This window comes from Euprymna scolopes, chromosome 15 (genome assembly GCF_053919585.1).
Source record: "Euprymna scolopes isolate OS-2025 chromosome 15, ASM5391958v1, whole genome shotgun sequence".
Lineage (NCBI taxonomy): Eukaryota > Metazoa > Mollusca > Cephalopoda > Sepiida > Sepiolidae > Euprymna > Euprymna scolopes.
This window is the reverse complement of record NC_136496.1, coordinates 117,153,406-117,178,911: the sequence shown is the minus strand read 5'-3', so window position 1 is coordinate 117,178,911 and position 25,506 is coordinate 117,153,406. Positions and strand designations below refer to the sequence as shown.

General features: G+C 31.8%; 1 protein-coding gene across 1 annotated transcript in view; it reads left to right on the top strand.

Moving 5' to 3' along the window:
• Window positions 1–617: 617 nt before the first annotated feature.
• The window catches only part of LOC145294086 (DNA repair protein Ku80-like), a 74,458-nt gene continuing 49,569 nt past the window's right edge, over window positions 618–25,506 (top strand). Inside the window, exons 1-2 of the mRNA XM_080141146.1 lie at window positions 618–945; window positions 13,834–13,950. Coding sequence (XP_079997272.1) covers window positions 931–945; window positions 13,834–13,950 — 132 coding nt within the window. The 5' untranslated portion in view covers window positions 618–930. The remainder of the gene's footprint in view (window positions 946–13,833; window positions 13,951–25,506) is intronic.

Sequence of the window (25,506 nt, the reverse complement as noted above, 5' to 3'; positions counted from 1 at the left end):
CTGACACCCCTCCCCATCTTTAATACTAGCTTTTCTTCCTAAAAATCGAACATTTTGCTTGGTATCATAAATTGCTTTTTTCGCTGTAAAAAAAAAAAAAAAAAAAAAAAAACTACTTGATGAAATTAATTGAAATTTCTTTTTAAATAAGACACAGGAGTGTTCACAAAGGAGGTAATTTCCTCCCGATTATTCTTGAAAAATTCAGAAAAAGTTTTGGAAATTTTCCGAATGGACCGGAGGAAATTAAATCTGTGCGATATTTATTATTTTGCTCAAATAAAATCTGTATTTTATATTTCCTGCCTGCCCATGGACTTTTGGAAGGTTCAGTGTATGTTTATTTTGTTATTTGTTTTCGTTAGTTACATTAAACATTTAGAGTTACTTCCCTTGTTTATGGTTTCGTTTCGCTTTATTTTATAAAACAAAATGGCCGCAATTTTTCACCTGCTAACACAATTAAAGTTTTCTTTTTTTTTTTGTTTTTGTTTTTTAAATAATTAAGTAAATTCAGGTAATTTCGACTTTGGAAGCTACCATTGTAATTTATTAGAATTGACAAAAAAAAAAAAATCAGAAGAAACTATTTTTTTTTTTTTTTTTTTTTTTTTTTTAAATCTGAAAACTCGACTACAAATTTTCGTCGTAATAGTGTAGAAGCGCCGAAAAATCTGTATTATCTATGTACTCGTTACAGAACGAAGATATCATATTCCAAAACTTCCGGAAATCGATGAAGTTATAATAAAAATCAAGCTGACACCTTAACGCAAAATAGTAGAAAAAGAAAGTCGCCATCTCGAAAAAGAGGCGGAACAAAAATATTGAGGGGACAAAACACCTTTGACACCGGTTTTGATTAGGAAGGCGGGTAGACTAGGGTTGGAATTAAAATAAAACTTCTCCGTAACAACAATCAATGTGAAAATGGCCCAAAATAAGGTGGGTAACTAACTAATAACAGATTTCATCATTTTCTTTTTTTTCTTCTTTTTCTTTTTCTTAATTGAAACTAAATATTATAAATTCATTTGAACTTTGAAAAAAAGTTCAATCGATTTTCACTATTTTTCTAGTGTTTACATCGTGTTATTATTGGCGCCTTTTTTCTATCTCTCGCCATGAAAATAATGTATCATTGCTCTGCCTAAAAGTGAAAATAATTTCAAAATCATTATCTGACTTTTCTTAGACATCTTCTTAGTCATTTAGAAAAAGAACGGGACGAGTTTATTTTGGTATTGGCATTGTACGAAATATATAAATACGAATCGAACCAAACAATTTCAGACCTCTCCAAGCATGGTTGATACTAAAATGTATCGACCTGAATCATCTTCTTTTTTCTTTTCTTTTTTTTTTTCGTTTTATATAATTACATATCTTGCGTTTTTATTAATTAAATCTAAGCATTTCCAATTAAACAATTACGGATATATGAAAACTATGTAACAACACAAAAAAAAATGAACCACATTTTTTTTTAAAAATTGTATTTCAAATGTCCGCTAAAGATTCCTCTGATGTGACAAGTCACTTTACTATGCGAACACATAGAGAAAAGCATTAACGAAAGCGGTGTAATGAATGCTGCAAAATAGTCTCAGGGTCCAAGGGTTAATACTATGCAAACGGTAAATTTGCGACGGGTTTAAATGCCAGGTTCGGTTTCAACGGCCTTGATAACCTGTAAAAGTACAAACTAGAATGTTCGGTATTGTGTTACAGTTAAAATAAACATTTACCGTGTGTTTTTGTGTCCTAAATTATGAGATGAAAAAAATTGAACGAATGTCTTAGTAAAGGAGAGTTGTCTCCCTTAGAGCAATGACAAATTGTAAAACAGCGCTCCAAAAATTACGTAAATTACTGTTTTATTTTTAACTAAGAAAATCAAATTTTATGAGTAAGCAGAAAGGGACCGTTTTACGTCACCTTATTGAAAAAAAAAGACAAAAAATAATGGCAGATAAGTCCACAATAATTCAAACAAGTTTTGGTCAAGAGTACCAACTAATGACTTGCTTCTAAAAAATTGATATTTAGAGGTATTAGACTCTGTTTTTAACGAATAGCACATTTAAAATTGTCATCAAGTATTTTTCATGATCTTAAGAGCTTTATTCAATTGTTTGGTGGTCATATTTTTTGTATGTGTGCGCAATAATTCAATGGGCGCGCACAAAATCCATGGCCACCAGTGAAAACAATACAGAATATTAAATACGATATTAGTTGTAAACTGTTGAATACCCCGAAAAATCAGTTTTTTTCAAAGTAACTTTTTAGTTGGTACTCTAGTGCACATTCAATGAATGTGCAATGAATGTGACATTCATTGACCATAATTTACTTTATTATTTTTCGTAATTTTTTAACATTTCACTAATTTCAACACGACAGTTACCATTGGTTTTAATATCTCGATTTTCGTTCTTATTCTTATTGTGGAGAAGTCCTGAAAATTTAAAGTAAGTCGTTTTCTTATTATTACCCCACAAAAATGTTTGATTTCATCATTGTTAAAATAAGAAACCGTGAGCGATACTTTTATACAATTGTTGCATAAAAGTATCGCTCATGGTTTATCTTAACAATGATGAAATCCAACGGTTTACCAACATTTAATCACCCAACATGTAATCGCATGTTTTTATCGCGTGGACACTTAATCACTCGATACCGAGACAATTAATCACCTCCCAACGAAAAAATGAAATTTATTTCTGTTTTTATCAAGTTAAATTTGTAGCCACTTTGACAATTCTGGAGTTATTTTTACGAGAGATTAAAATCTATAGGGTAAAACTGCCCCCCCCCGCCAATCAGGTAAGGGTTAGAGGAGAGGCTATCTATTCGATTAAAGTAAATATCAGCCATTTTCAAAACTTTTTTAACAAATAAGCAATAAGCATAAGATTTATTTTAATTAATTTATTTTTCTTTTAAAAATGTAAACAAACGTCTGCAGATAGTTTCATTTTATTTTTATTTTACTTAATGTTAACAAACAATGCCAGACTTTAAAAATTAAAAAAAAAAACAATACAGAATATTATAAAAGAAACTTTTTCAATAACTATTTTATTTTTAAACAACGCAAAAGCAGAACTTTATAAAACAAACTTTTTAAATGTTGTTAAAATAAAATAAAAAAAAACATTCATTAACAGTGTTCGTACTTTAAGATCACTTTTATAACTGCTTTGTATTAAGTAATAGTTATCATCCTTGTTTGGACATGCCTAACACACACAGATAATCACGCAGACATGTAAGCATGTGTGCATTTAATTACTTTATCTCATTGTCTTGAAAAGGAGCCTGACTGTTCATTACTAGCATTTATTAAACTCAAGTGATTAAATGTAGACGTGATTAAGTGTCCATGTGATGAAAAACAATGTGATTAAATGTCTTGTGATTAATAGTTGGGTGATGAAAAGACTGTACCCCAATCCAACATTTCTTGTGTTATGTTTATGAATTTTTTAGATGAGGATTAATGATTTCTATTATTTGCATTATTGAAACTGTTGTTCTCATCTTGAATGTTATTCTCATAACATTTCAGCCGATGTAACCTCTGACCTTCTTCAGATGTATCTTGTCAAACTCTGGAATATCCCTTTCTATCTTCTGGAGGTTAAAGGTTCAATCTTAAGTGCGGGTGAATTAAGATAGAAAATGAATAGCAGATGCTCAAAATGTATAAACATTTACTTAAAAATTCACCGAAAGTCAGGAAATTAACTAATTTTAATGAAATTTTCAGTATTTATCAAATAATGGTCATGGAATAAGATGAACTCATTATTTTTATTTGAATCTTTATGGAAATATTTTGTTTTGTTTAAACAAAAAACATCTTTACCAAAATGATTATTCTCAGTAGTAAAAAAAAATATGAATAAATTTATTTTTGCTTTTTTTAATGAAATTGTAACAATAAAAAAAGAATTTAACTTTTTCAGTAACATTACGAAAAAAAGCCCTTAAAGTCTGTATTAATGAAGTCAATATAACTCGAAGAAAAATTAATTCCTTGAACTATTATCATTGTTTATTTTTATTAGCATTGTTTATTTAATATTTTCACATTAAAAAATAATTGCAAAAAATATTTTCTCGTTTTTTTTTAAATTACATTTTTTAGTGTAATTTTTATATACTCGATTCTAATATTTTCCTTGCATGTGTAATTTTCAGTGTAACATAATTTTTATATAATCTTGAAAAATAAATTAAAAAATTTTTAATTTGAAAGCAGAAACACATAAAAATAATTAAATTAAAACGTTCACGATAGGAATGTATGGATGCATGGTTGGGTAAAAAAAGAAAACCCCTCCCTCTCTCCCTTCAACAACCGACATCATTTTCAGACAGTCCCTTGGTTTTCTGACAATATTTTGGGCTTCTGTAGAATTCATGCACAATAATTTTGATTTGTTTTCATTATGCAAAACTAGAATCTCTCGCTTTTGGGGGCTAATTAAGCTATTTTTTGTACAAATAAGATGGTTTTTTTTTTTTTTTAATTTAATTCAATATCTTAGGATTTTACTTTACTAATTATCTTTGAAATAGTTCCAGAAAACTTATATTTGTCCTTCAAGGGGGTTTTAGAATGAATTTATTTAATTTCAAAATTGAGCTGAATTTGTCAGTTTCTGAATGTCGCCGTGAAAGCATTTTTCATTATAAATGTTTTTTTTTTTGTTGTTTTTTTTTTCACGCTTACAATTTTTTTCCTTTTAGTAATTATCTTTAGGCTTTAATCTTTCAAATACAATCGAAAAGTAATTGGAAGCCTACAAAAAAAATTATGATAAACTGGCTTTCAAAACAGTTTCTGCAATTAATGCATGTACCTAACTTAAGACTACTACCAGGTCATGGCTGACACAACAAGAACATGTACCTGCAGATTAAATAGAGGTATCTTGATGTATTTTGTTGTGTCGTTACCAAATATGTATTTCGGTGTACCAAATATATAAAAAATGGGGGAAAAAATGAAGCAAAGTAATGTGGAATTTAAAGAGAAATATCTTATGTAGTGTGTAAATACATCAGACTCCGAAAAATAAAAACGAAGGTAGCAATAAACAAAAGGGAAACAAAATAAAAAAGCAAATAAAAACTAGACACGAAAAGTATATCAATTTAGTCAAGTTTTATTAAAAAGAAAATACTAGTTGCTTTTATTTCCCAAAGTAAAGGTAAAAAACTAAGCTTAAAGTAAGAATTACAAAAAAATAATAAATAATTGAGAGACTATTCTAGAATTAATCGACTGGCACAACAAAGTTAAATTTCTCGTCCAAACGATAGTAACAAATCATAAGAAAAAAAATGTGAAAATATTAATTTTCCTTTTTAAAATTAAAAGACAATTTTACTTAGCACATAAAAACCGAAAAGACAAGAAACATAAAAAAAAAAAGGGGGTCTTTAAAAATGTTCTCTTTCTTTCAGTCAGATGCTCTCTCTCTCAATCTTCTAGAACCTTCTGGTTCTAATTAGCAATACACAGGGCCATTAAAACGCTTTGGATAATCACAGATTTCAAGGGGTTTCTGCTAAAATAGTCATATTTTAAAAACCAAAGCACTTTAAGTCGTCAAAATACCACCGTTTTGTTCAGAAATGAATATACTTTCAAATGAATTAGTAAATAATAACATACATTATATATTTTTAGAGTTTTAAACAAATAAAGTGATAAAAATGTGAACATCATAAAACGGCATTTTCGGTAAGATTTTGTAACGACCCCCCCCCCCTGATTTCTAAACATTCGTACCGCATTTCTGTTAAGAATTTTTTAATGAAATTTGGAAATTAGCCAAAAGAGATGCCATTTTTGATAATTTCGAGTGTCCGAAATTCATTTGACCACTCGTTTTTTTGTTGTGTTAAAGAAAACATTTCAAAATGATGAGTATTGAAAGTTTTGAAAAAAATTTTCTTCGGACACTCACTATTAAATAAAACAATCTTTTTACTATGTTTATTTGTTAAAAAGATGATTGAACAGGGTTTCTCTAGTGGTACGTAGCAATTTAAAAACATAATATCCGAAAAAAATCGTTATGAATTTGAATCAAGACTTCTGTAGTAGTAGTGATAGTAGCAGCAGCAGCGATAACATGGTGTAAACAGATGTTTGTTTTTGTTGTTTATTTTTATTCCAAATCGTTTTTTTTTAATTGAAAATCTGGTTATAAAAAAAATTCTTACATGTTTAGTTAGAGCTATTTTGTTATCAACCATACAAATATTTTTAAAAATTGGGTAGTAGTAAATTTTAAAATATTTTAAGCGAAAATGTGAAATATGATGTTTTGGTTTACGTGTACGAACGGTACACACACTTCTAATTTTGGTCCCTTAAAAAGTGTTTTCAGTGAATTATTATCGAATGGAAACTAATCTATCCGATTATTAAAAAAAAATAAAATAAAAATAATCAATATTTAAATATTTGTAGGAGGTGCTCAGTTAAAAAATAACAATGGTAGGAAAAGACATGAAATGTAATTAAAAATCAAAATAACATTAATTCAAAATTTTTAACAATTTGCCAGCTTTAGCAAAAACTTGTTTCTTTTTTTATATTTAAATAGAATTTAAATACTTTATATTTTTCCAAGAATCATGTTTTCTGTTAGAGGAACGTCATTTTTTTAAATAACATTTATTTTTGTCTGTTTGTCATGATTGTTGTAAAGTTTCACAATGGGTATCAAACACCCTCTTAAAAAAAACTCGCTTAATTGTATGTCTAATCCTAGGTACGAATGGCAAGCCTCCTCCTTAAAACCTTTAGCCTTAACAATGACGCTAAGTACAAGTGGCAGAGCTCCCCACTAAACAAACTTCCACTGTGAGCTCATTAATTTAAAAAAAAAAAACATAAAAACGTTTAAAGAAAAGTGCACATGATTAATCCCCTCCCCCCAAATAAATTGGTCACCTGTCCTAAAATGCTAGGATCGTCTTGAAATGGTGAATTATTTTACATTTATGTGAAGCCAACCCCCACTCTAAATTCTAAAACTGTTTTTGTTTTGTTTCTATCAAGTCTTCAGGATGTTTACACATAATTTTCCTTAGCCCTATCATTAACCCAAAGTTAGAGTGGCAACCTCCCTACCTTCTCATAATTGCACAAAGACCCTCTTAAAACCACGCATAATCACCTTTTAGAAAACAAACAAACAAAAAAAAAATACCCAGGATTTATCTATCATAGGAAAGGGGGGGGGTTACTGCCCTAAAACGCTCGAATGATTCAAAATGAGAAATCATTTTACATTAAATTCTAAAATAATTTTTGTTTTTTATTAAAGTTTTTCAAGTTGTTCACATGCAATTGTCTATAAAGGTAGAATCACATATTTTGGAGAGGTGGTCAGATGGAGGAGGGATAACAGAAGGTATTAATCTACAATAATACCAAAGAAATATTGCAATATATTCATTTTTAACCAATCCTAGATTTCGATTTCAGTTTTTGTCACATAAAATGCATTACAACTAAACTTTGAGTTCTCTAACTTTTCTTTTAATGAATACATAGCATTTTTAGGCAATCGCAGCATATTTATGTGCATTTACTGCAGATTGTTTGGAAACCATTCATTTCTGGAGATTTTCAGTAGCATATTCAGATTCCTTGCACAAAAATACACTTATATGGCAAATTTCATTACTTAGTCTTGTTTACCAAAGATATAGCATTTTTACTGAAAAACTAGTGCAAAAAATGTGACAAAACGCATATGGTCTTAAAGAGGGAAAAATATCCAAACACGCAGGGCATAAAAATAGTCATAACTTCCTTGATTTTTAATTGGATTTTAAAAATTTAAAAAGATTCTTTCTTAGCTTATCAAGCTCTTTCTATATATACCAATATCAAAATATTTTAAGCCATTTAAATTTTTTCATGTGTATTGCTAGTTTACCAGTTTTTGAAAGTGCCACTTACTGAATGTTTTATGATAAAGTTGTCTCATCTCGTATTTGTGAAGAAAAGAACTTTAGCTCGGAAAGTATCCATAAAAATTGAGATTAAGACATTACCAACATAATTACGTAAAAAAAAAATTACTTTTGAAGGGGGGAGGGCTATTGGTCATCTCAGATTTTTATTGGTGAGGGCATTGATTCAGCTCCATGTTGGCAAGAATAGTCATTCAGAAGATATGGAATGATAGGAAGGAATTGTCTATTTGAAAGTATATGTTGCTTGAGAGAGCTTGTATGTCTGATATATGTGTGATATTCTATATATTTTACTTTTTTCTTTTTTTTATTACATTTTCACCCCAAACAAGGCAAATTGCCACTTTGGTGTAGGGGGCTACTATCAGGGGCAACAAGTACTGGGGTACTATGTAGGGATTTGGGCAGCAAGATGTTGGTTCACGTTACACTTGAACTTCTGCACGTCAGTACTGTTGGGGAAGCAGGGACCTGGAATGGAATTCCAAAGTCTAGTGGTTCTGGGGAAGAAACTATTGGAGTAGAAAGATCTTTTACATATAGGGATCTCTACAGTGTGGGGGTGGGATTTAGCAGCCTGTCGGGTTTATTGAGGGTGTTCACGTCGTGGGGGCACAAGTGATTGCAGTTTGTCAGAGCATTCACCACTAAAATACTTGTAGAAAAGGCAGAGGGATGCAACATTTCATTGATGGGACAGAGGCTGAAGCTTAGATGCCAGTTCAGAGCCTATCAAGTTTGCGAAAAAAAAAAAAATTACTTTTGAAAGTGTGTGTGGGGGGGGGGGCTATTGGTCATCTCAGATTTTTATTGGTGAGGGCACTGATTCAGCTCCATGTTGGCAAAAATAGTCATTCAGAAGATATGGAATGATAGGAAGGAATTGTCTATTTGAAAGTATATGTTGCTTGAGAGAGCTTGTGTGTCTGATATATGTGTGATATTTTATATTATACTAGCATACTTGGTGTTTCTAGGTAAAAAAACATATTGCTGGTCAGAGGATTTAGTCACATACTGTTTAAAATGCACGAAATATCCTAAATTTTTACAATTTTCCTAGAAGTTGACCATATTTTGGATTTTTGTAGGCATAAAACATAGCCATTTTTATCAATGAAATTCAAACGGAAATAAAATCTTATAGCTTAAAGGGAAATAACTCATAGATTAAATGAAAATTTATTTCCATTTTTAAACCCAGCTGATGTTGGTTATATTCATAATTAAAAAATAAATTAAATGTAAACTAAATTAAAACGTAAATAAATCAACTTTATATAATATTTCTTAATAGAATACTTAAAATGATTCTATTACTTATTTAATGATTCTATTATTTCCATTAAAAATTTAGAGCTCATTATTAAAACATTAGCATTACAAACGTATGCTGTATTTTCGTGGACAACAGCAATTTTACATACCTAATGTGATTCAAGAAGTCATATCTTTTTTATTTTGGAGTCAATTTTTAAAAGAATTACATTGATGTAAAGAAAATAAAATAAGCATTCCAATGATGTTAATTTATTTTTCTTTAATGCATTCAATATTTTTATGCTCCAAGTTAACAATGAAAAAAACAGTAAAAAATGACGGCAACAAAAAGGGAAACTATTTTTTCAATGTTTGCATTTTATATGTTTGGATACATATGCACGGGGTTAAATTTGATTGGATATGGCTGAAATTTTACACTTCAATTTCTTGTTCTGTCAGTGGAGGAGAAATCCTTCATGACTGAGACAATTCTTATTTTTGTTCCTTTCTCCGTGTTAAAAAACGACCTTGGTGTCTAACTCTGTCCTGTGGAGAGACATTGTAAAAAGGAAAATTATATAAGAGTCAAAATCTATTTCTGAAACTGTACCTTTTGTATATATTAACCAAATTGTGAATAAATAAACAACTTTATTATAATAAATTTTGTGTGGTGGTGGTCGTCGTCAAGAATTGCAGCATATTTATGTGCATTTATTACAGATTATTTGAAAACTTTTAATTCCTGGAGATTTTCAGTAGTATATTTTAATTCCTTGTACAAAAATACACTTATATGGCAAATTTAATTGTTTAATCTTGTGTTTTAACAAAGATATAACATTTTTACTGAAAAAGTAGTGTAAAAAATGTGACAAAACGTATATGGTCTTAAAGAGAGAAAAATATCCAAATGTGGAAGGCACAAAAATAGTCATAACTTCCTTAATTTTAATCGGATTTAAAAAATTTAAAATGATTCATCCTTAGTTTATCAAGCTCTTTCTATGTATGCCAATAATGAAATATGTTAAGCCATGTCAATTTTTTCATGTGTATTGCTATTCAAATATGCAGCAGACTAATTCATTTGTTGGGAGTTTTAGTTTTAATTTTATTCTTGAGAAATATAACTAACACATGAGAGAGACTAAGAGGCTAGTATTGTCTTAACTAATTAGCTATCTGTGTGGTTACGATCAGGATTCGGTTCTGGGGTTCAGGAAGGAGTGAGTCACTCACTCGACAATAGCACGTTTCTGCCCTCTTCTTTTCTAATCGACCACCCCTGGCCTCTTGCCACCAATGTAACATCGCACAATCTGAACTCCAGCAACATGAAATACTTTTCAAGAGAAGATATTCACAACTCTTTTCTTTTTGTGTTCCTTGCAGTTACGTTAAGCCATTTCAATTTTTTCATGTGTATTGCTATTCAAATATGCAGCAGACTAATTCATTTGTTGGGAGTTTTAGTTTTAATTTCATTCTTGAGAAATATAACTAACATATGAGAGAGACTAAAAGGCTAGTATTGTCTTAACTAATTATATTGTCTTAACTAATTATATTGTCTTAACTAATTATATTGTCTTAACTAATTAGCTTTCTTATTAAAGATAAATAGGTGGATAAAGAAACATGGGTCATTTTGCTCTTTGCGAATATCAAAGTTTTCTTTTTATCATTAAAGCATTAATGGTGATCTGTCTAATGCCATGTCTATAGACAGCCTAAACTGAAACCTCTCTTTCCTCCATTAACTTCAATATCCTTGACATCATGTCATGTCGGCTGATGACTCTGCTTTTATTTTACTTTGATCTGTCAAACTTCATCTGATCTTGTATGTCATCTCTTCCCATTGTGGGAATCGGTTTATTTCTCAAAGTTAGTGTCATTTTGACCAATTTGGGGACAGGGATTGAATTTTATTAAAGTTGTTGGTGCAACCACACTATGATAGCAAAATTCTAAATTTTTAATATTGAATTTCAAGGCAAATCAATGGTCTTTACTTAATTGTCATGTTACAGTAATGTATATATCCAAAAATTACAAAAAAACGATAAGGTAGAAAAAAATTATTTAAGAAATCATTTTTGGATGACAATTAGCAAAAATAAAATGTTTGGCTAAAAAAACACTGGAGAGTTCCAGGGGGAGGCAAATAGCATGTAACTGTTGGCAATGTTTTAATAAATTTACCTTGTTTTTAGCATAACTGAGTTACTTCCCTTGTTATATCATGTGTTCCCAAAGAAATATAGCAATGTTTTTTTTTACGATGAAGATCGAAAACTCATGTTTTTTTTTTAAGTAAAGCGGTAATATTTAAGTACTTCTGACATGCCCATTAAGTAGATATCATTGCTTTTAGTTGAAATGGACACAAAAAATCAGTAGATAATATTTTTTTTAATCAATTTTTGTTGTTTTCCAAATTTTGCTATTAAAGTGTAGTTGCCTTCATTGTAATTTCAATCCGATTCCATATGAAAGACACATAAAAATCTAAAAGGTCACAATAACATTTATCCATGTGTTTCAAAAGATGCGAGTTAGTTGTTTCTTCATTAAAAGAAAAAATATATTGCAATCCACAAAAAAATATATTGTAATACACAAAAAATATATTGTAATACACAAAAAATATATTGTAATACACAAAAATATATTGTAATACACAAAAAATATATTGTAATACACAAAAAATATATTGTAATACACAAAAATATATTGTAATACGCACAAATATATTGTAATACACAAAAAATATATTGCAATACACAAAAAATATATTGCAATACACAAAAAATATATTGTAATACACAAAAAATATATTGTAATACACAAAAAATATATTGTAATACACAAAAAATATATTGTAATACACAAAAATATATTGTAATACGCAAAAATATATTGTAATACACAAAAAATATATTGCAATACACAAAAAATATATTGCAATACACAAAAAATATATTGCAATACACAAAAAATATATTGTAATACACAAAAATATATTGTAATACACAAAAAATATATTGTAATACACAAAAAATATATTGTAATACGCAAAAATATATTGTAATACACAAAAAATATATTGCAATACACAAAAAATATATTGCAATACACAAAAAATATATTGCAATACACAAAAAATATATTGCAATACACAAAAAATATATTGTAATACACAAAAATATATTGTAATACACAAAAAATATATTGTAATACACAAAAAATATATTGTAATACGCAAAAATATATTGTAATACGCAAAAATATATTGTAATACACACAGATTCTCATCCTCTTATTTTTTTTTATTTATTTATTTATTAATTATTTATTTTTATTTATTTATTTCATTTTTTTTTTTCTACCCCAAACAAATGCCACTTGTAATGCTTAGGGCTACTATTTGGGATTGTATCTAACAGGGAATTATGGGAAGTTCAGCAGAGATATCTGTTCACATTACATTTAAACTTTTGCAACTTAGTACAGTCAGGGAGTCAGGAAACATAGGGAATTCCAAAGTTTAGCAGTCCAAGGGAAGAAATTATTAGAGTAGAATTCTTTCTGGCATCTAAAATCCTCAACAGTAAAATGGTGGGATTTTGCTCATGCCTCCTTACAAAAAAAAAACGCACACACACACTTAGGAGCATATGAAACATTTATGCAGTCTTGTAAAACAGGTAGAGAAATGCAAGATTTCGTCAATGGGACAGAGGCTGAAGCTTAGTTGATAGTTCAGGACCTACCAGGTTGGTGACTCTCTTTTGAACCCTATCAAGGAGTGAGAGACAAGTAACAGATGCACCAGCCCAAATGTGACAACAGTACTCCATACATGGGTGAATGGTGGCCTTATAGAGGTACAGGATACTTTCAGGCGTAAGTAGTTTTCTAGCACAGTAGAGAGAGTCCACCTTCTTCGCAGCAGCCTTGACAATGTTCTCAATGTATCTATTCCAGTTCATGTTCCCTGTAAACATTAGGCTGAGGAGTTTAAAGGAAGTACATTCAGGTAATGTGTTCTTGGCCATTGCTATTGGTGGTAGAGAAGGTTTCTTGTTGTTATTAAAGGAAACAAGCTTAGTCTTGGCAGCATTGAATGTGACCATCCATTTTTGTCCCCATTCCACTACGGATCGGAGGTCATCCTCTAGTGTTTCTGCCATTTCCTTAGATATGTGTTCATTTGTTTTCTCCTCGTGCTTGTTATAGAGAGTGGTGTCATCAGCAAATATACCCATCTCCGAAACAATTTTATCAGGGAGGTCATTTATGAATATCAGGAATAATAGAAGTCCGAGGATAGACCCCTGAGGTACTCCCGCATTTATATCATATTGTTTAGATTTTTTTCTTACTTAAGAAGGATTTAATTACATTATGTATTCTTCCAGTGATACCATATGATCTAATTTTCCTAAGAAAACCATTAGATATATCGAGGGCTACCGCTCTACCCTCCCCTGTTTTGTCCAGTATCGTTTTAGTAATTAATGCCTATTTTTCTCTTTATTTTAGCAAGCAGTTATCCTAGTCTTAGACGTTAGTCCTTCGATGTGTGGTGATGATTCATCGGATCAGAATTCTCCATTACAGGCTGCATTGGATATGATCACATTGCTTGTACAACGCAAGGTTTGTAAAATCTAAAATAAATGAAGTCCTTATTTATTTTCTGTTTCAATTTTTTCCTTGTTCTGCTTCCACTGTTGGTAAATTCTTGTTTTTATTTTCTAATTATATTTTTACTAGCAGGACCTGTGGAAATTCCGCAAAATGAGAAATCTATTTAATCAACAAATATGTTTTGAGAAAGCTGATATTTTTATGGGCAGCGCCAAAAATTAGTTTTTATTGGACAGAAAAATCAATAACACGCAGCATATATGAATTTATTAACATTTAATATTTCTAAGAAAAATAGTGTCCATTGTATTTTAAATATGGAGAAGTACTTATAAGTATTCAGAAAGTAATAATGTGCTACATAGTTCAATACAGATAATAAGATCACATTGTAAGAGATAATCTTTAATTTACACCTTCAGTTCAGCACCCCTTGGCAGACAATGTTCTTTTCTTTTTGCCCTGGTTCTTTCGAATGTTCCCTTTTATGTAATTTTTCACTGACTTCTTTCTTCTGTAAAGAACCACTGCATGTCAAAATTACAAGTTCCTTGCTCACACTATTACAACAATGATCATATATTATTGTAATGATATTCAAAAACAAGGCTATATCGGCCTAAGGAAGGCACAAGCAGAATATTATATTAGAAAAAAATGGTACTTGTACAGTTTAATCAGGACATTAAAAAATGAAAATATCGAGGAAAAAAAAAAATAAGGTTATATTGTACGTATCTGTTTTGGACGGAAGATCTCTGAAAAAATTTCACTTAATTTGGTCGAGTAGTTTTTTTTTATAGCAGATAAAACATATTTTTATGACAGCCATCTTTGAATTTCTTGAACATTCCACGGGGAGATAACTCAGTTTAAAGCGTCGACACTCCCTCCCCATCTTTGATACTAGCTTTTCTTCCTAAAAATCGAACCTTTTGCTCAGTATGATAACAAATTGTTTTTTTCGCTGTAAAAAAAACCTACTTTTTGAAATTAAATGAAATTTTTTCTGGGGATCTTCAGTCCAAAACGGATATGTACATTATAATCTTTATTCGATGTTTTCATTTTTTAATGTCTTGATAAAACAAGTGCCAAAAAAAATTTTAATTTCATCCTTAAAAGTAACATATTGAAAAAAAAAAAAAAAAAAAAAAATTCTGATTTGTATTATCCCATTTCCGTTTTATTTTCCTCCTCTCCTGCTGGTTAAACACAAGGTCAAGTGTGGGTTTAACGAAAGTGTTTCTGTGGAATGAATTGGGTTCGAACTTGGCACTCCCAGGTTTTCAGTCCGTCATTCCTCCCATTTTCACTTTAGCAATGGTCACTTCCCTCATACATTTTTCAGAAAATCTGAACATTTATTTAAAAATTTTAGTATAAACTATCTATACCTACCTCTTGCTATGTGGAAGTCTTTGTAATTGTAATTTTTGTTTATCAATTTAAATTAATTTGTACTTCTGCAGTTAGCAATCCTGATATCCGTAAATGTTGGCTTGGGCTTATCCGGCAGCTGACCTAAACCACTGAAATATACTGAGTGCTGATCAAATGTTACAGATGCTAGAACAAGCCGTAATCTTTTCCTAATAAAAGAAATTGATAGGAACCGATGTGAGGTACAGAACATGTGGAAGAAAATTTGTGTTAAAGAAACCAGCTTTTCTGAGAGATGGTTTTACTTGAAGGTGCACTAATGCACAATGCAGACAGTGGATCTCCTTGCATGATTGCACAGTTTTTTCCAAATCAAGATTGGTCATTTCCAAAGTTACAACATGACAAATACCAAAAATATGCAGTGAAAATGATTTATGCAGTTGTGGCATACAGTTACCGACTGGAGAAACTTAATGAGAGACATTTTGCAGGATTATTTCCTTAGGAATCCTCGGTAAATCAGAAGCCCAGAGTACTTAGTGAAAATTGATGAGTCTCTGTTTAGCAGAAAACATGACGGTACTTGTACAGTTTAATCAAGACATTTAAAAATGAAAATATTGAAAAAAAGGTTATATTGTACGTATCTGTTTTGGACTGAAGATCTCAAAAAAAAAATTTCACTATATTTGATCGAGTAGTTTTTTTTTTTACAGCGGAAAAGTATGTTTTTATGAGAGTGCAATGAAGGTAGCCATCTTTGAATTTTTTTTAACACGCCACGAGGAGATAACTCATTTTAAAGTGCCGACACTCCCTCCCTATCTTAAATACTAGCTTTTCTTCCTAAAAATCAAAGCATGACTACTTTTTGCTCGGTATCATAACAAATTGTTTTTTTTTTTGCTGTAAAAAAAAAACTACTTGATCAAATTAGGTGAAATTTTTTTTTTTAAGAGAACTTCATTCCATACCAGATTCATACAGTATAGCCTCTTTTTTGATATTTTAATTTTTTTAATGTCTTAATTAAACTATACAAGTACCAACATAGCATTGAAAGAAAGAGGGTTACTATTTGAGATCATGTCTAACAAGGGACTATGGGAGCATCAAAATGTCTGTTTACATTACATTTAAATTTCTGCACTTTAGTACAGTCAGGGAAACGGAGGAAATTCCAAAATCTAGCAGTTCAAGTGGAGAAACTATTAGAGTAGAAGGCTTTCTGGTATCTAGGGAACTCAACAGTGAAAGGGTGGGATTTTGCTGCTTGTGTTAATCGAAGGTATGATCGTCGAGGGAGCACATGTGCTAAGTTCATCATAGCACCTGGTGCTACCAGATCAGGCTGTCTACTGACTTCCTGAGATGAAACGCACCTACATAGATGTCTTTGTTTTTTTATTCCCTTTTGCAAAACTTAGTCATGTTCTGCGAAAACAAAAACAAAAACAACATTCTCCTCCCCTTCCCCTCCCTCGTTTTCTTTTTCCTTCACCTCCTCACCCCTTTTTTTTTTTTTTTTTTTTTTTTTTTTTTTTTTTTTGCCTAGTTGGTAGGGCGATAGAACATACCAACTGCCCCCCTGCAGAGGGTAAAAATCCTTCAATGGGACCACCAGTTGACCGTTGGTGGCAACCCGTAATGCATTAAGAACGGGATCCTGGTGGTTGAGTGGAACATGCCTAGGAAATAATAACATGATACTACAACACACCACTTTGGCCCTTACTAGGCTAGACGGGAGGTTGGATAGGCCCGATCCAATCAATCGGTTGGTCATGACAAGCACTAATTCAGACAATCCAAACAAAAACACACTAACACTCAACATAAACAATAAACTGAGTTAATAAGCGATGGCTGAAGGGTCAATCAAGCTGGGAAAAAGGTAACCATCAGGAATAATAAAAATACAGGGAAATCCCATACTTGGGTGGGCATAACCATATATTGTGAATGCTTGGAAACCTCCCCATGTTTGAGTATACCAGCTATGTAGCCCTGGAGAACCGAGGCGAATGGGATTTACCCCCTCATAGTTCTTCCCCATAAGGGGCTCCGAGGAGGGTGGGGAGCATGGCTGATGAATTTTTCAAAAATTATTATGAATGCCAAAAAATCCAAGAGACCACACACAGAAATAGACTCTGACAGCGACAATGAAGATACAAACTTTCCAAGATTCATCGTGCTAGAAGCAACGTCTAATATACCGTTAACTAAAATGTCACCCTTCATTATCCAAAAGGTAATATCAAGCAAAATAACACCTAAAAATGTCAAAAAATTAAGGAATGGTACCATATTGGTAGAAGTACAAAATAAAAAACAGGCCAAAACTCTACTTCAACTACAAAAATTGCATGAAACAAACATCAAAGCTTATCCACACCAAACACTAAACTACTCCAAAGGAGTCATAAAAAACCAGGAAATCTCCGTCTGCACAACAGAAGAAATCAAAACAGAACTAAAAAACCAAGGGGTCACAGATGTAAAAAGAATCACATTTAAAAAAAAAGGAGAGGTAATATATACAAACACTTATATATTAACATTCAATTATCCTCAAATACCAGAGACCATCAATATAGGTTATGAAAGAACGAAAATAGAACAATACATTCCAAAACCTTTACAATGCTACAACTGCCAAAAGTTTGGACATAATAAAGACCAATGTCTAAGATTCTTCACATGTGGAAACTGCAGTGAAAAAAACCCAGACCACGATGAAGAAGACTGTCCAAATAAAACCAAATGCACAAACTGTCAAGAAGAGCACCACTCTCACTCAAAACAGTGCAAAATATATAAGCAAGAGAAGGAAATAATAACAATCAAATATCAAAAAAAATATAACCTTCCAAGAAGCCCGCAAAGAAGTCACAAATCGCACCAAAAACTCATATGCCACAATAACCCAACAAGCAAACAAAATGTACAACTACAATGAACTAAACCTTGCTCCAGAAATTGCAAACCTAGCAAAAGAACTAAAGAACATACTTGAAGAATTAAAATCTTTTTTATCAGAACTGAAAATAAATTCTAACAGCCAAATAAAAGTCAGAAACGAACAACCCAGTATAAAAGAAAACGAAACAAAGGAAATCAGAAAAACTTCCATCAATATTGAGGAATCAATCTCTAAAGAAATGAAACCTCCTCAATTATCAAAACGTGAAAGATCCAAGTCACTAACAAGGACAAAAACAGATGTTAAAAATAAACACACAACAACAGAAAAAATGGAAATAGAACAGAACAACAAAAAAACTACCCCCCAAAAACAAAATGACAAACAAAAAACAGAATTAGTATTAATTGAAAATGAAAACAAATTTGAACTAGTTGAAACTGGTAGCCAAAAAAGACAGTCAAGACAAAGTAAATCTAAAAGTCCCAGACCAAAACCCAAAAAAAGCCTCTCACCAGAAACAAGAAACAGACCATCCACTTCCAAAAGAAACACCCAAACTAACATCGAAACTATGGACGTAGACATAAACACCAACAGTCCAAAACCAAAAGAAAATATAAACCATGACTAACAAAATCCTACAGTGGAACATAAGAGGATTAAAAATTAATATCGAAGAAATGCAAATACTTATCAAATCCTTATGTCCTGCAATAATTTGCCTACAGGAAACACACTTAAAAGAAAATGACAAAATTAACATAAAACACTACTCAATATACAACCACATAAACAAATTATCATGCAAAGCCACCGGTGGATCATCAATACTGATAAACGAAAACATTCCACACAGCAAAGTGAACTTAAAAACAAATATGCAAGCTGTTGCAATAACTGCAACACTACACAAAACAGTAACCCTATGCTCACTCTATATACCACCAAATGAAACAATAAACGAAACAGAATTAAACAATATAATCAAACAACTACCTAAACCTTTTCTACTGTTGGGAGACTTCAATAGTCACAATATATGGTGGGGCAGTAAAAAAAAACAACAAAAGAGGCCAAACCATAGAAAAAATAATTAACCAAAATGATCTATGCCTACTCAACAACAAAGAGAATACATATATGCACCCACCAACGGGAACCCTATCAGCAATCGATATAACACTATGTGACCCAACTATATACATGGATTATAGCTGGAGAACACATAAGGATACATGCGGAAGTGACCACTTCCCAATCATAATAGAAAACGAGAATCCCAAGCCAGAAGACAAAACACCCCGCTGGAATTTACAAAAGGCAAATTGGGAAAATTTCCAAAATACATGTCAATACAGATTAATACCTGAAGCGAATCCTGACTTAGAACACATCACATATTTCAGCAACACCCTACTCACAATAGCCGAGGAGAACATACCAAAAAGTTCCACTACTACAAAATATAACAAACCCTGGTACAATAAAGAATGCAAAGAAGCTATAAGAGCCAGACGTGCAAACCTAAGGAAATTCAAAAACAGTCCAACGAAAGAAAATTTGGACACCTATAAAAACAGCAAAGCCAAAGCACGGAAAACTATCAAAGAATCAAAACGGAACTCGTGGAAAGACTATGTAACAAAAATTAATCAAAACACAAAACCCAAAAAAGTATGGGAGATGGTCAGAAAAATAGCAGGAAAAAATACAAAGAACCCTATTAAACACCTTATATGCGACAACACAAAGATTACCGACAAACAAAATATCGCAAATAAATTAGCAGAACAATTCTCAATGAACTCATCATCAAAAAACCAAAATAAAAAATTCCAAGCTATAAAGAAAAATGAAGAAAAAATAAAAATAAACTTCAAATCAAAAAATGAAGAAAACTACAATCAATTATTCAACAGTGCAGAACTAGAGGAGGCAATAAACAAATCTCCCGATACAGCAGTCGGCCCCGACGAGATCCATTATCAATTCCTCAAAAAACTACCAAAACCATCACTGGACTACTTATTACAAATTTACAATGAGATATGGATAACTAACAACATTCCAAAAAACTGGAAGCAGGCAACAGTAATCCCAATACCCAAACCAAAAAAAGACCATACAAACCCAACAAACTACCGACCCATTGCACTAACTAGTTGTTTGTGCAAAACTTTTGAGAGAATGATTAACGAAAGGTTAAATTGGTACTTGGAAAGCAAAAATCTAATTACAGAAAGCCAGTCGGGTTTCAGGAAAAATAGAAGCCCCACCGATCACTTAATAAAACTGGAAACACGCATAAGAGAAGCATTTGCAAAAAAAGAACATCTAATAGCAATTTTTTTTGACATGCAAAAGGCGTATGACACCGCTTGGAAATACGGAATCCAAAAAGACCTGTATGAACTAGGACTTAGGGGTAGAATGCCAGAAATTATCAGAAATTTCTTAACAAATAGAAACTTCCAAGTACGGATGGACAACACTTATTCAGTCCAAAAAGATCAAGAAATGGGGGTCCCCCAAGGCAGTATCCTGTCTGTCACCCTCTTCAACATTAAAATAAACAATATCATAAAAAACATAGACCCAGGAATTGAAAACGCCCTATACGTGGACGACCTACTTATATACTACCAATCTAAATATATACAAACAGCCGAACGCAAACTACAACTCTGTCTGAATAAAATAAACAAATGGGCCATAGAAAATGGATTTACATTCTCAGAGGAAAAAACTAAATGCATCCACTTTTGCAAATTACGAAAATTCCACCACGACCCCAACCTGAAACTGGATAACAAGAACATCCCACTCACCGACCAACATAAATATTTAGGTATTATATTCGATAAAAAATTGAACTTTATACCGCATATAAAATATTTAAAAGCAAAATGCCAAAAGACAATGCAATTGATCAAAGTCCTAGCACACACCGATTGGGGTGCAGACAAAGTCACATTATTGAAATTATACCAAACTCTAATCAGATCTAAAATGGACTATGGATGCTTCATCTATGGAGCAGCAAGGAAGTCCTACATAAAAGAACTAAATACAATCCATCATCAAGGATTAAGATTAGCCTTGGGAGCATTTAGAACCTCTCCAGTAGAAAGCCTCTATATAGAGGCCCATGAGCCTCCACTGATTCTAAGACGACAGAAGTTAGCGCTACAATATTACCTAAAGCTGGTATCGTGTCCAACAAATCCTGCATACCAATGTACCCTCCACCCACAATACACACATCTCTTCAACAAGAAAGAAAATATCATCAAGCCCTACAGCCTCCGGATAAAAAACCTTCTCACAGAAGCCCAAATGGACATTACAAAAATACATAAATATAACAAATCAAAAACTCCACCCTGGATGATCAAACAACCACACATAATATTAAAATTAAATAAATATCCCAAAACGAAAACCCACCCATCAACCTTCCATGAAGAACTACTTATCATCCAGAATACATACAAAGAATATACACAAATTTACACTGACGGATCAAAAGATGGAGATAAAGTAGGATGCGCAGCCATCCACAAAAAAATAAAACTAAAGAAAAGGCTCCCAAACGAATCTTCTATTTTCAGCGCAGAAGCAACAGCCATAGATTCGGCACTGAATATAATAACCAATGATGACCATCAAAAATATATCATATTTACTGACTCACTTTCAATACTCATATCTCTAAAAGAAAAAAAAATGACAAACCCACTTATTACAAAATTGCTAAACAAAATAGATGCCATAACCATGAAAAAAAACATTATCTTTTGCTGGATACCAAGCCATATCGGCATATACATGAATGAACAAGCAGATAAGGCAGCAAAGGAAACTCTGCAACAAAACCACATAAGTGGAAAAATCCCCTATACAGACCTAAAGACTAAAATAAACACATTTTTGAAGAGAAAATGGCAAGAAAACTGGAGCTCATGCACCAAAAACAAACTATTCCAAATAACACCAAATATTGGAACGAGAAACACCAAAAAGTTAACAAGAAAGGAAGAGGTAGTAATGACCAGACTGCGAATAGGTCACACTCACATCACCCACTCACATCTACTAAAAGGGGAGGAGACACCAAACTGTATAACGTGTCAAGAACCCTACACAATACACCATATACTGACAAACTGCATTGACCTTGAACAAATCCGAACAAAGTATTACCAAGAAAAAAATCTGAAAACAATATTAAACAAGATTGATCCCCAAAAAATTATCAATTTTCTGAAAGAAACTAAAATATACTCAAAAATATAAGGAAAGACCCCCCCCCCCAAAAAAAAAAGAAAAACCTTAAGAAGAACAAACCAATATTTAACACAACATAACGAACCTTTCGGCATTAAATGACCCCAAAGTGGTTGATATGCCGTAAAACAGAACAAACAAACAAACAAACAACATCATAGCACATTCCATTTAAGTACTTGTAAAACAAGTACAGGGATGCAACATTGTGATGATGAGACAGTTTGGAGTTTGATCGACATTGTGATATCTATTAGATTTGAAACTTTGTTGGATCCTGCCTAAGAGTGAGAGACTAGTGGTAGAAGCACCAGGCACGGTGTGGTAACAATACTCCATACATGGGCGAATTGTGGCTTTGTAAATATATAGGACTAGCAGGGAGACCCGATGTTGCCCGGGATTGAATGATCAACAAATATTTCACATTCTTATCATTTTTATTGTCATCGAAATCCATGAAATCGTCCATGAGGAAGCTTCACATGCCTCCATGTAATAACTTATTCCAAAATACATGTTATTCTACATTGCGCTCTAGAGAACCTACTGTTTCTTTTATAAAATTATGCTATATGAACTTCTTTCCAGTTAACAAAAAACAAACATTAAGAAATTTATGTGCGGAGTTTGAACTTAGAGACCACATCATGCAAAAAAAAAAAAAAAAAAAAAAAAACGTAAATTTTCAAGTCTTATAAAATTCTTTGTAGTTAATGAAAAAAAAAAAAAAAAAAAAGAAGAAGAAATTTGCGTGCGGAGTTTTAACCTACGGTCCACGTCATGCAAAAACAAAAGAAAAGAAAAACACGCTATCAACTTACCCAAAGTAGAATTTTTACGGCCCCATTATTCTATCATTGTTGCTAAGCAACGACATGGAAAAAAAATGACTTTACCGATGATAGATAAATTAAAATAACTTTTGATTATCGGTAATTATTGGGGTATTCTGAGACAAAACTAAACTAAGATCACTCCCAAAGTTATACACTGAAGTTCTGTAAATTTTAAAGAAAATCTGTTCAGCCGTTATCGGAGTCTATAAGGAACTCACTCACTCACACACAAAGTTGCATTTATATAATTGTAGAGATGTTCTTTGGTGTGGGTAATTTTCTAGCATCATAGAGAGAGAGCCCATCTTTGCAGCAGCCTTAGCAATGTCCTCAATGTATTTGTTCCAATTCATGTTGCATGTGAATATTAAGCCAAGGAGTTTGAAAGATGGACTCTCAGGTAGAGTTTTCTTTGTCATGGCAATCGTTGGTTAAGAAGGTTTTTTGTAGTTGTTAAAAAAAAAATAGCTGAATGGTCTTTCCTAGGTATTTTTGCCATTGCGTTGGATGTGTGTGCATTCATTTCTTCTCATATCTATTATAGTGTCATCAGCAAATATGCCCATCTCAGATACAATTTTGTCAGGGAGGACATTTATAAATATCAGGAATGATAAAGGTCCAAGGATCTACTCATGGGGCACTCTTGCATTAATACCATGTTGTTTAAAGATATGGCTATTTAGGACTACCTGGATTTTTCTCTTGTCTAGGAAGGATCTGATTATTTTAAGTATTTGTCCAGATATACCATATTTAATTTTCATAAGGAGCCCTTCGTGCCAGATCTTGTCAAAGGCTTTGGATATATTAAGCGTAACAGTTCTAGCTTTCTCAGCTTTATCAAATGCATGGTATATGCATTTAGAGATGACTATTAAAATATTCGCAATAGAACGGGCTTGCCTAAACTTATACTGTTGACCTCCACTTTCAATCACGGCATCTGCATATATTTTCGTTTACCGCCAGGTTATCCTAACATGTACTAATGTGACCCTCTCCAAAATTCAGACTAGCTAACTTAATCGCTACTTACTGGCATAGGATCCTGTTGATAATAATAATTTCTCCCACTCTTTATCTGTGCCTAAACCTAAACAAAGCTTCTTTCTTAGAACTGCACGCCTACGGAACTCTGTTCTATTTTCCTGCTTCCCAACTGATTATAATATGGTCGTCTTTAACATCAACATGAACAAGTTCTTGATGAGCCGCCCCTTAAGTAATCCAATTTACCAAATTTCCACTACTAACAATTACTACGATATTTTCCCATTGTACACTCATTAACCCTTATCCTCGAGTGGTCTCCAGGCCTTGGTAAGTGGTAACTCCTTTGTAAAAAAAGAAAATTGTTTCATTGTTAATAGTCGATTTAAATAATGATTTCTCAGAATATAGAAATCACAACAAAAGTGTTAAAATATCATTTTAAATGAAAATGTATTGTGAATCCAGTCATATAAGTTTTAATTTGATGATCGTAGGAGAAATTTACTAATTACTGATTTGAAGACTATGGCTGTTAGATTAAATAGCAGTGTACGTGTTGTCTAGCGCTGAACACTACATCATCTGGTATTCTTAATACAATAAATTTAATTTGTTAAATATAATGAAATTAAAAAAAAATTAAGGAATTCAAAACATGAATTTTTTATTTTTTAAATAAAAATTTATTTATTAAAAGGTTCTAATTTTTAGCTTATAACAAAGCCCTCATCAGGAATTTTTTTTTTTTTTAGACAATACAATTTTTTTTCTTACTTGCCATGGTGTAGGTCGACGCAGTTTCTATTTGTCATAGATAGATGTTGTATCATCCAGTTCAGTGGGTAAATGCTCGATCATGTGTGAAAATGAATAGGAATCCACTTTTTAGGGGCACAGAAAATAATGAGGGCTTTGTTATAAGCCAAAAATTAGAAACTTTAAATACGTGAATGTTTATTTAAAAATTAAAAAATATTGCATGTGTCTGATCTTCTAATCATCATATTTTTAATTTCATTTTCTCTTTCTATTAATTTTTACACGTCCGCATGATCGAGCACTTGCCCACTGAACTGGATGATACAACATCTATCTTTGACAAATAGAGACTGTGCTGAACTACACCAT